Raw genomic sequence first — 12,818 nt, forward strand, 5'->3', positions numbered from 1 at the left:
GGATTCTCAAACTTACACAGGACCCTCTGTGGCCAAGTATATCTCTGGTATGACACAGCATGTATGTACTGTAGGATTCTCAAACTTACACAGGACCCTCTGTGGCCAAGTATATCTCTGGTATGACACAGCATGTATGTGCTGTAGGATTCTCAAACTTACACAGGACCCTCTGTGGCCAAGTATATCTCTGGTATGACACAGCATGTATGTACTGTAGGATTCTCAAACTTACACAGGACCCTCTGTGGCCAAGTGTATCTCTGGTATGATATGACAATTGCTGTAGTCTCCCACTAATGAGGCCAAGGGTAGAACCCAGCTCACAATGCATTTTCCGTTGGTGTAAGTGGGTATGCCTGTGTCATTGAAGCTTGAGGAGCGAGGGTTCCCTCCAGGCTCTGTCTGGCTTCCTCCTACCATAATTTACTGGCTGTTGTCATATTAACTGAAATACTGCTTGGTTTCCTACCAACCCACCACACATGGCACGCTGATACATATATGATCTTAAATGAACTGTGTTGTGTCTGTGTGTAGGATTCTCAAAGTTACACAGGACCCTCTGTGGCCGAGTGTATCCCTGGTATTATACGGCATACATGTACTGTAGGATTCTCAAAGTTACACAGGGCGCTCTGTGGCCGAGTTTGTCTCTGGTATGATATGGCATACATGTACTGTAGGATTCTCAAAGTTACACAGGACCCTCTGTGGCCGAGTGTATCTCTGGTATGATATGGCATACATGTACTGTAGGATTCTCAAAGTTACACAGGACCCTCTGTGGCCGAGTGTATTTCTGGTATGATATGGCATACATGTACTGTAGGATTCTCAAAGTTACACTGGACCCTCTGTGGCCGAGTGTATCTCTGGTATGATACGGCATACATGTATTGTAGGATTCTCAAAGTTACACAGGACACTCTGTCGCCGAGTGTATCTCTGGTATTATACGGCATACATGTACTGTAGGATTCTCAAAGTTACACAGGGCGTTCTGTGGCCGAGTGTATCTCTGGTATGATACTGCATACATGTAGGATTCTCAAAGTTACACAGGGCGCTCTGTGGCCGAGTTTGTCTCTGGTATGATATGGCATACATGTACTGTAGGATTCTCAAAGTTACACTGAACCCTCTGTGGCCGAGTGTATCTCTGGTATGATACGGCATACATGTATTGTAGGATTCTCAAAGTTACACAGGACACTCTGTGGCCGAGTGTATCTCTGGTATTATACGGCATACATGTACTGTAGGATTCTCAAAGTTACACAGGGCGCTCTGTGGCCAAGTGTTTCTCTGGTATGATACTGCATACATGTAGGATTCTCAAAGTTACACAGGACCCTCTGTGGCCGAGTGTATCTCTGGTATGATACAGTATACATGTACTGTAGGATTCTCAAAGTTACACAGAACCCTCTGTGGCCGAGTGTATCTCTGGTATGATACGGCATACATGTACTGTAGGATTCTCAAAGTTACACAGGACCCTCTGTGGCCGAGTGTATCTCTGGTATGATATGGCATACATGTACTGTATGATTCTCAAAGTTACACAGGACCCTCTGTGGCCGAGTGTATCTCTGGTATGATATGGCACACATGTACTGTAGGATTCTCAAAGTTACACAGGACCCTCTGTGGCCGAGTGTATCTCTGGTATGATATGGCATACATGTACTGTAGGATTCTCAAAGTTACACAGGACCCTCTGTGGCCGAGTGTATCTCTGGTATGATATGGCATACATGTACTGTAGGATTCTCAAAGTTACACAGGGCGCTCTGTGGCCGAGTGTATCTCTGGTATGATACGGCATACATGTACTGTACGATTCCCAAACTTACACAGGACCCTCTGTGGCCGAGTGTATATCTGGTATGATACGGCATACATGTACTGTAGGATTCTCAAATTTACACAGGACCCTCTGTGGCCGAGTGTGTCTCTGGTATGATACGGCATACATGTAGGATTCTCAAAGTTACACAGGACCCTCTGTGGCCGAGTGTATCTCTGGTATGATATGGCATACATGTACTGTAGGATTCTCAAACTTACACAGGACCCTCTGTGGCCGAATGTATCTCTGGTATGATACGGCATACATGTATTGTAGGATTCTCAAACTTACACAGGACACTCTGTCGCCGAGTGTATCTCTGGTATTATACGGCATACATGTACTGTAGGATTCTCAAAGTTACACAGGGCGTTCTGTGGCCGAGTGTATCTCTGGTATGATACTGCATACATGTAGGATTCTCAAAGTTACACAGGGCGCTCTGTGGCCGAGTTTGTCTCTGGTATGATATGGCATACATGTACTGTAGGATTCTCAAAGTTACACAGGACACTCTGTGGCCGAGTGTATCTCTGGTATGATACGGCATACATGTATTGTAGGATTCTCAAAGTTACACAGGACACTCTGTGGCCGAGTGTATCTCTGGTATTATACGGCTTACATGTACTGTAGGATTCTCAAAGTTACACAGGGCGCTCTGTGGCCAAGTGTTTCTCTGGTATGATACTGCATACATGTAGGATTCTCAAAGTTACACAGGACCCTCTGTGGCCGAGTGTATCTCTGGTATGATACAGTATACATGTACTGTAGGATTCTCAAAGTTACACAGAACCCTCTGTGGCCGAGTGTATCTCTGGTATGATACGGCATACATGTACTGTAGGATTCTCAAAGTTACACAGGACCCTCTGTGGCCGAGTGTATCTCTGGTATGATATGGCATACATGTACTGTAGGATTCTCAAAGTTACACAGGACCCTCTGTGGCCGAGTGTATCTCTGGTATGATATGGCACACATGTACTGTAGGATTCTCAAAGTTACACAGGACCCTCTGTGGCCGAGTGTATCTCTGGTATGATATGGCATACATGTACTGTAGGATTCTCAAAGTTACACAGGACCCTCTGTGGCCGAGTGTATCTCTGGTATGATATGGCATACATGTACTGTAGGATTCTCAAAGTTACACAGGGCGCTCTGTGGCCGAGTGTATCTCTGGTATGATACGGCATACATGTACTGTACGATTCCCAAACTTACACAGGACCCTCTGTGGCCGAGTGTATATCTGGTATGATACGGCATACATGTACTGTAGGATTCTCAAATTTACACAGGACCCTCTGTGGCCGAGTGTGTCTCTGGTATGATACGGCATACATGTAGGATTCTCAAAGTTACACAGGACCCTCTGTGGCCGAGTGTATCTCTGGTATGATACTGCATACATGTAGGATTCTCAAAGCTACACAGGACCCTCTGTGGCTGAGTTTGTCTCTGGTATGATACGGCATACATGTACTGTACGATTCCCAAACTTACACAGGAGCCTCTGTGGCCGAGTGTATCTCTGGTATGATACGGCATACATGTACTGTAGGATTCCCAAACTTACACAGGACCCTCTGTGGCCAAGTATATCTCTGGTATGACACAGCATGTATGTACTGTAGGATTCTCAAACTTACACAGGACCCTCTGTGGCCAAGTATATCTCAGGTATGACACAGCATGTATGTACTGTAGGATTCTCAAACTTACACAGGACCCTCTGTGGCCAAGTATATCTCTGGTATGACACAGCATGTATGTACTGTAGGATTCTCAAACTTACACAGGACCCTCTGTGGCCAAGTATATCTCTGGTATGACACAGCATGTATGTACTGTAGGATTCTCAAACTTACACAGGACCCTCTGTGGCCAAGTATATCTCTGGTATGACACAGCATGTATGTACTGTAGGATTCTCAAACTTACACAGGACCCTCTGTGGCCAAGTGTATCTCTGGTATGATATGACAATTGCTGTAGTCTCCCACTAATGAGGCCAAGGGTAGAACCCAGCTCACAATGCATTTTCCGTTGGTGTAAGTGGGTATGCCTGTGTCATTGAAGCTTGAGGAGCGAGGGTTCCCTCCAGGCTCTGTCTGGCTTCCTCCTACCATAATTTACTGGCTGTTGTCATATTAACTGAAATACTGCTTGGTTTCCTACCAACCCACCACACATGGCACGCTGATACATATATGATCTTAAATGAACTGTGTTGTGTCTGTGTGTAGGATTCTCGAACTTGCACAAAGTGTGGAAAATGAGGTGAAGTGGTGAACGTGTATCGGTATATGACATCTTTTGCCATGAATTATCCATGTTGTTTTTGAATACATACCTCTGTGAAGTATGTCTCTTTTTGTCCTGTTCCATGTGTGTCTTATGCAGGCTTTGTATACTGCATAATCCAGTTGGCAGTCTACTTCTTCAGTGTACTTCTCCACTTTCTCTTGTTCCCCTAGTTTTGTGCAAGGCTGCTGTAATAAGCAAAGCTAAGTGTAATTATCACAGGTGTTTGGCCTTGTCTATGATCAAGTGATGTACCTGAGGATATCAATAATTTTGTAGGTTTACATCATTAAAGTGGTGAGGGAACAGCACCGAGTGCCTTCCTTCATCTTCCGCAGGTTCTCAGAGTTTGTGGAGTTCAGGGACAAGCTTGTGGCTCAGTTCCCCCTGACAGCCTGGCATGTCCTCCCCACCAGGTAGGTACTCATAATACCAAGCTCTAAAGTATTTGGGGTACCTTAGTCTGCCATTGACCTACCTCCCTGAATCAGGTTCTTCAGTGACTTAACCTCACTCTTCATGGTGACAACAGCAAATTATTTACTGTAGCCTATAGTTTTTCTTGTCAAGAAAGTGAAATGATTTTGTTTGTGTCATTAAAGATGAAACCTTGATAAAACTGTGCAAATTATTTCTCTACCCCATAGTTCTCTCAGAATGGTTTAAAATGTTGGTTCCAGAAACAGTTGAAAAGGCTGAAGAATACTTGACAAATGACAATGGTTTTCTCAATACTCTGCATTGTTTCCTCCGCCCATTAACTTGGCCACCACATTCAAATAATTTTAAAATTCTGGGGTACAATTTTAAACCCAACATTACAATAATTACTGTTATCAAGTTGATTGACTGAAGCTTACGTGTCATGATTACTTGTCTGGCAGACTGATACTGGGGAGGAGTCATGTGAAGACTGTGGCTGAAAGTAGAAAAGCTGAAATTGAGAAGTTTCTGAAAGAGTTGTTGTTGAAGGCTCCAGAAATCTCTGGGGTAAGTAGAAGTTGGTGGGGACAACATTCACAGCAAATTGAACTTTGCAGCTTATTTGCATTTTAATTTGCAGTTTGGGACTGGACACTTTTACATGTATATCCTAGGTTGAAGTGAAAGTTACTTACATGTATCTCTTGTCTTTTCCACTATTTACATGTGTAATCAATAAATAAATGTATTTATAGCTCCAATGAGCACCTCTAGGAGGTTTGCATTATTGCTGTTGTTCTTGTTAAATAAAGAAGTGTTTCGTTAAGCTAGAGGATATACTTCTTGTTTACATTGTGTTAATCCGTGGTTGTTTTATAATATTGGATTTACAATAGAGTGACCTTGTTTTGTTTTGTTTTTTTTTTGTCAGAGTGATCTTGTGTACACATTTTTCCACCCTCTGTTGAGGGATGAACAGGACATATCCGAGCAGACAGAAGCGCCCAGAACTGGCGGTAAGATGTTTCCCTTGAGTAATGTATTTGACAATGTCATTTCAATAGCATATTATCCTTAATCCTTAAATCTGACATGTGCCATATGTAAATTTAATCCAATTAATCTAATTATTGTATCAATTCCAGAAGTTACACCCACTGTCAGTGATGGCTGCGAGGTGAAGGGACAGGTCAAAGTGGCTCTACAGTACAAGAAGGATGCTCTCTCTGTTATGATAATGCATGCAAAGGATTTGGTAAGGGTTTTCTATAAAGACTGAAGGGTTTTTTTTGGATATCTAATGTTATCATGTGACATAAAAAGCAGTTCACATTTTTGTGTGTATACAGTGTAAATGAGTATTGTTAAACATTATGCTGCAGATATGTGGAAGTAAGATATGTACCAGATGTGCTATATGTAGTGTAGGACAGAGTCTGCTTACAAATGGAAAAGTTTTTGTCTTTATACATGCCAAGAGGTAGCCGTGGAGCTGGAAAAACTCTGAAAGCAACTCTGAAAGCGTAAGTAAGCGAGCTAACTGACAAACCATTCAATACAGATAGCTGTGGTGGCTTCCGTTAAATTGTTGTTGATACCCATCTTATCACTGATGTCACCCTCTATATGAACCCATAGCCATATACCTCAGACCAACCAGATTTGTTTGTGTTACATTTTGTTGTGCTTTCTCCCCAGGGCTGCTCTCTTCCAGTGGCCCCCAGCCCTTATGTCAAGACTTACCTTTTGCCTGATCCATTCAAAGAGACTAAAAGGAAGACAAAGGTGGTGAAGAACACTAACCATCCTGTCTACAATGAAATTGTAAGTTTATACTTACCTACTCAAAATCGTTCAGATTTTCACCTACAGAAAATAGTGTGGAGAGTAGTCTTGTAGATTGATACATTTTGTGGGGGACTGTACTACTGTATTGTTGCTTTTTAATTTTTACATTGTTTAAAAGATTAAGCATGCCAGTATTTAAGTACTGCGTTTACTGTCACACCATGACCTGCACATGTCCATAGTGTGTGTACATGGATATATATATATATATATATATATATATATATATATATATATATATATATACACATTGTATCACACTAATGTCTGAGGGAGTGGTACTTACAAAAAGCGCCCAACTCCAAACTGGTGGTGCAAGATGCGCAGGTTCAGTTCTAGAATTGGACAGCGCATTTCAAGTTGCCCCTGCTCTCGTTGTGGGTTTCCCCCAGGTTGCACCGGGTTCCCTCCCACCCTAAAGCTGGCCGCCGTCATGTAAGTGAAGTGTTCTTGATTATAACGTCAAACAGCAATCAAACAAACCATTACCTGATATGGCAAACTGCTTGCATGTATACAGAGATCAAAGTCCTCAGAATTTATCCAGAATGCAGGATTTATGCATGTTTTTTTGGGTTTTTTTTTTTTTTTTTTTTGTTACTTTAACAAAAAGTCTGTTTTTCTTCCTGGAAATTATATAATTATGTTATTCTCTGAATATATTAACATGAATGGCACAGAGAAATACAGTGTTACTGATTTTCTAAACTGTTGTGTTTGCCAGCTGCTGTATAAAATATCCAAGGATGAGGCGAGGAACAAGATACTACAGGTGACTATTTGGGACCATGACATCCTGAAGGAGAATGAGTTCATGGGAGCAGCATTCATAAAACTGCGAGACATTGACCTCAGTCAGGAGACAATAAAGTGGTACCCTCTGGGCAATCTACAAGTCAGCATCAGTCAGATGTTAGCCTAACCCCTCACCGTTTACTGCAGAGGCAACAACAAGTGACATGGACAGCATTCCAGAAAACCCTGTCATCTTTACAACTGTTACATATTTGTGAACCAGACGGAATGAAGCTTAAGTTTTAAATTACGTCTTAATTGTGAATTTGTTCTTTTTACAATTTTGTGGTTATTTATTTTTTTAACTAATGTTTCAGCGTAATGTTATATCACATCCAGTTTTTAATTTACAAAGAAATTTCAGTGTATAGTCACAGATTTTATCTGTACTGTTTTTATTAAAAGATGTTGTTGTCAGTAGTCTAAATTGCTGTTGTTATTGCTGGTTGTACATGAATACACAGATAATATTGTTATAGACAATTGACGCATGGTGCATTTTTACCCAAAGTCAGACAATCTGTTAGTGGGCATAACGGACAGATTTGTGTAAGTATATGAATTCTCTTTATCAATTTACAACAGGCACTGTTTTAAAAAGTTATGATATTCAAATTAGGTATTCAGAATACTTATTCCAGAGTTCAGAAGAAAAAAGAAAATATTGCATTCTGCAATTTATATGCATGTGTTATTTCAAAAACAGAAGCAAGTGAATAGTAATTATTTTTGATTTTCCATCGTATACCCTGGAGTTGCATGTATTATTCTGTGGTACTTGTGTGTTTCAATGCCAAGGCTTCTGTCAGAGAATAGGTAATGAAGATTCTTTTCTCATCTGTGTCACTCTGTGTACAAATATTATCTTTTTATTTTCTGCTGACCATAATTTGACTCTTAGTAGGTCTGTACCTTTTGTGGCCACAGAGTGATGTTGTCATTTACACTTTAAACGCAGTCTGTTGTATAGGCTTATCAATAGTGCATGTATTTACAGTTCCATGAAGTGTAATGTTGGCTTATTACAAGTATCTCTTTAAATAGTACAGCAGACACATATATATTAGCAATAGAATTAATTATTTCCACGCTGAAAGTTTTACACGTGAAATATTAGTATTGACTGAATAGAATGTGTGAAGTGTTTGGTGAGTGACGGTAAAATATTGCAAGTGAAAAATACCTACAGAAAATAAAAGGTGCCTTAAATCGTATAAATTTACATGTCTTGTTGAAAAGAAAACCATGTCTGGTTGTGTGTATAAGACCAGCATCAGTCAGGATGTCTGCATATGTGTATTTGTTTGCTAATACATGTACATAACTTGTATGCCTTTGACATTTGGAATTATCTCCTGATGACACATCATTGGTATTTTCCCTGATGTTTATTGTCGTACAGAAATGATCAGGTATGTGTGCACTTTAGCACAAATGACAAGGTATCTGGATAGTCCACCATAAGTGATTAGGTATGTCTACACTTTAGCACAAATGACAAGGTATCTGGATAGTTCACCACAAATAATCAGGTATTTGTACACTTTAATACCACTGGGTCTCCGTGGCCGAGGGGATTCCCACCAATGCAGTTGCTGTGAGTTCGTCCAGCTCTTGCTGGCTTCCTCTCCAGCTGTACCTGCTGACGGTCGTGGGTTTCCCTCAGGCTCTGCGCGGTTTCCTCCCACCATAATGCTGGCCACTCTCGTATAAGTGAAATATTCTTGAGTACAGTGTAAAATAGCAATCAAATAAATACGTTTAATACCACAAATGTTCAGGCATGTGTACACTTGCCCACAATTGATCAGGTGTGTGTACACTTGATCACAATTGATCAGGTATCTGGACACTTGGCAACAATTGATCAGGTACCTGGACACTTGGTCACAAATGATCAGGTATCTGGACACTTGGCCACAAATGATCAGGTATCTGAACACTTGGCCACAAATGATCAGGTATCTGGACACTTGGCAACAATTGATCAGGTATCTGGACACTTTGCAACAATTGATCAGGTATCTGGACACTTGGCCACAAATGATCAGGTATCTGGACACCTGACCACAACTGGTCAGATATGTATATCTCCTCAGGCGGTGCTAAAATCACATACCCAGCCTCCATCACATGTACATATATCATTGCCATCATAGTGTCATGCTATAATCAATTTCAGTTTGTTTCTTTTAACATGAATGACTCACCTCATTTCAAAGTGCTTTGGACTGAAAAAACAAGCATCAAAAGTTTATGATTGTCTGGATATACAGTTGAAATGGGCTGTAGTATAGGAGTTAAATGTCAGATTCATTTTGTACACAAGTGATTACAGTTCAAGTGAGTGTTTGTCATTAGACATAACGATACATAAGACTGTCATGAAAGCAGAAGGTATTTTTGTCACATAGAATGTACACATGCTTTGTTTCAGGTCTTTACACACAGATCTCCGCTTCATTTTAGGGCATTGAAGGTTTACTTTTTCATTTACTGAATACATGAACATGTAGTAACTACCAGTGTATACTTGTCCAGTTTTCTGCATGTCAGTTGGTGGTTTTTATCAAAGTTTGTATGGAAACAATTCCAGACAGCATCATGCATTATAGACTGAAGGCGGCTATAATAACTTCCAAGTTTCAGTCGGTTAAGACCTTTCCGCTGTATATAATGCCACAGTAGGGTTCTCACATGGGGCAGTGTGACTTGACTTCTGTAGGACGAAGTTTACAGATATACGACAGATCATGGGAATCCAGATTTAGTAGGTATTTAGGTATGCGTGGAAAACAGCTTACTGCATATGAGTCTGTGTTGTTACAGTTGGTGCAGTGTTATACCCAAATCAAATAAATTTATAAATAAGTTTTCCAGTGAAGAGATTTACTTAGAAATTTGTGTTACCCCAGCATGTATGCCATTGAGATGCTAACAGAAAATGATTCGCATGTCGCTTTCCAAAGTATATGTAGTTAGTTGTGGAGATGCAGAAGAAATTTGAATTTAAACTACATTTAATGATCATATAGCCCTGAAAAGAAATTTTCTTTTCAATGGTAAAAGGTTTTGTGTAAATTTAGTGTGCTGGAAGACTCTCAGAAAAAATAATTCAATGTATGATGAAATGCAAGTTCAACATATTTAACATTGATAAACACACATCACCAAGAAGTGCACATTTGTTTTGATATCATTTATTTCCTTAAATATGTCATTAAAAGTCTTTCCTGACTGAAAATTCCTCTGTATCTGCAGATTTTTCAAATGTTGCCTTGTTATTAATGTGCAGCAGACAGAGGCTGTATGTATTAAGTTTAAATAGTGATTGAATAGCAGTATTGTAATATAGCAGCAGAAAAGGGGCTCATTGTTCTAGTGGAGCAGATCGGATTCTGCAGCAGAACATCAGGAATTGTGAGACCAACCACAGTCGTGATGTACATACAAGTCTACAGCCTTTGTCATGTAGTTAATATTCAGATAATGACTCTGAGCTTGGATACTGAAAACTCAGGTAGTCATGGAACCTCCACGACGACAGATCTTCAAAGGGAAACCTGATATTGTGATAAGGAAGTGTTAGCTTTCCCTGGAATAGCTGGCTGCTCTCACTGACTGCACTGCTGATTGAATGTTTTACCTTGTGATTGCACCTGTATGTGATACACAGTATGACTAACCTGCAGATCTCAACCCAGCCATTTACATGCAAGGTCTTTGTAGTGTGCTAGCTATGAGGCTTCTACAGTATAGGTTGTTCTGTAATGAACAGTTTCTTGTTGTTAGAGGGCTTTTTTCTTTTGTTTGTTTGTTTGTTTTTGGTTTTTTGTCAAATTATGTTTTATTTTAATAACTGATTTGTCACAAAGAGTGTAGCCTCATAACATTGTTCAGCTAAAGATCTGTACGATGTCTCTGATGCTGTTTATTCTTGTTCATGTATACCTAGATTCATGCATTGTATTTCACCTAAAGTTTAACGGTTTTCAAGTCACAAGTTTTGCTTGATTCTGATTGATTCATCCACCCTATAGAGCCACCTTTTGTTGAGTTAAGTATGGGCATCAAAAGTATCATTTAGGCCTTTAATTGCTGTTGAAAGTGTGCTTTTACGTACCAAACTTTAGATGAAATTCAGCAATATTTATCCAGTGTTTTAATCATAAAGTGTAAAATAATTTACTCATTCCCTCTTAAATCTAATGCATATTTTATTTTGTACCAGAATTTACATTTTATCCCTTGCTTCTGTAATTTTACCGACACCATTAAGTGGCCAGTGATCAGAAAATCATTTCATGTTTGTTTTTTAAGTATTTTGTGTGGTATATCATGAACAGATTAGCCTAATTCTTCTCAAATTTGGGACAAATATTAGAAGTGTTGAAAGTTGAATATTAATTTCTTTACCAGCCTTTTGGAAAAGTAAAGATATGAGTATGATGTTCATTGGATGGTCTAACAATGTGAGAAAAAAAAAACTCAGTATTCCTGCTAGAAGTACATGCATGTTGACTAAAATGAGCAGACCAAAGGTGTCCCAAATTTTAAAAGAAATAGGGTCATTGCATGAGTGCAGCAATATTATCCCATCTTATCTACCATTCATGTAACAGTAATGGAAATATGTAGCTAGTTTTATTCCAGTGGTTTCCGTATCAACGTTCTATCCTTGTTTTATGTATTTGATATCTTATTGCATATGTTCATAATACATGCATGGCAAAAATTTCATATTAGCAAACAGTGAAGTAATTATGCACACGCCAGAGGACACATTGCAACGAAATTAAGTTTTTTAAATTCATAAAATGAAGATACCAGGTGTTGAAGCTTTATTCATATTAATTTTGTTCTTTCACATTCTTAATATCAGATACAGGCAAGTAAAGGCATACTAGCAAGCTATGAAAATATCTGGGGAGAAAATGGATGTGTTAGTGAAATTGTCTTGCATGGAAAATATCCAGTTTGAGTAAATATTTGTAGCTGAAATACCAAAAGGAAAGAATCCATGGGGAGTGTATGTCCCAAGTCCTTGATCAATTTAATACAGACATTGTTCCTGTCTTTGCTATTAATTCACCTATTCAGTTGTACGAAGATTGAAATAACATTCAAGGAAATCATATTGTTTATTCTCGAACTTCAGGATTTAATAAAATATCTAAATTTCTTTATGAATTTAAATAAGCATGTAAATAGGGTCTACTTTATGACGGAATGAATGAACAGATAATGTAGTACAGTGTAGGAAACAATTCACACATTTATCTGTTTTGAAACATCTTCATGTGGAAGGTGAGTAAAGCAATTATCAGGTATTCTAAATAGTAATCATGTGTGTATTTGGAAAGGGTAAAGCCAAGTATAGTGCAGATATCTTAGTTAATACTTTATAATCAGCTAATAATATTGCAAATGTTGTCAAGCAGTATCATGCTGTTTTCTTTAGAGATTGCTTGACTGCTGCAAACAGCTCTTTTTTTGTGTGTGTGTGGTTTCTTTGTTAGTAACCATTATGGTGTGTACTCAAAACAGGCTTCGTGAAATCTGAATTATTTTTGGAATACATTTT

At 39.2% G+C, this 12,818-nt stretch overlaps 1 protein-coding gene across 1 annotated transcript in view; it reads left to right on the forward strand.

Moving 5' to 3' along the window:
- The window catches only part of LOC135466276 (phosphatidylinositol 4-phosphate 3-kinase C2 domain-containing subunit alpha-like), a 40,399-nt gene extending 29,349 nt beyond the window's left edge, over nucleotides 1-11,050 (forward strand). Inside the window, exons 31-36 of the mRNA XM_064743687.1 lie at nucleotides 4,448-4,584; nucleotides 5,053-5,158; nucleotides 5,523-5,607; nucleotides 5,737-5,846; nucleotides 6,290-6,415; nucleotides 7,164-11,050. Of these exons, the coding sequence (XP_064599757.1) occupies nucleotides 4,448-4,584; nucleotides 5,053-5,158; nucleotides 5,523-5,607; nucleotides 5,737-5,846; nucleotides 6,290-6,415; nucleotides 7,164-7,361 (762 nt within the window). The 3' untranslated portion in view covers nucleotides 7,362-11,050. The remainder of the gene's footprint in view (nucleotides 1-4,447; nucleotides 4,585-5,052; nucleotides 5,159-5,522; nucleotides 5,608-5,736; nucleotides 5,847-6,289; nucleotides 6,416-7,163) is intronic.
- Nucleotides 11,051-12,818: the final 1,768 nt, after the last annotated feature.

Source organism: Liolophura sinensis, chromosome 6 (assembly GCF_032854445.1).
Source record: "Liolophura sinensis isolate JHLJ2023 chromosome 6, CUHK_Ljap_v2, whole genome shotgun sequence".
Classification (NCBI taxonomy): domain Eukaryota; kingdom Metazoa; phylum Mollusca; class Polyplacophora; order Chitonida; family Chitonidae; genus Liolophura; species Liolophura sinensis.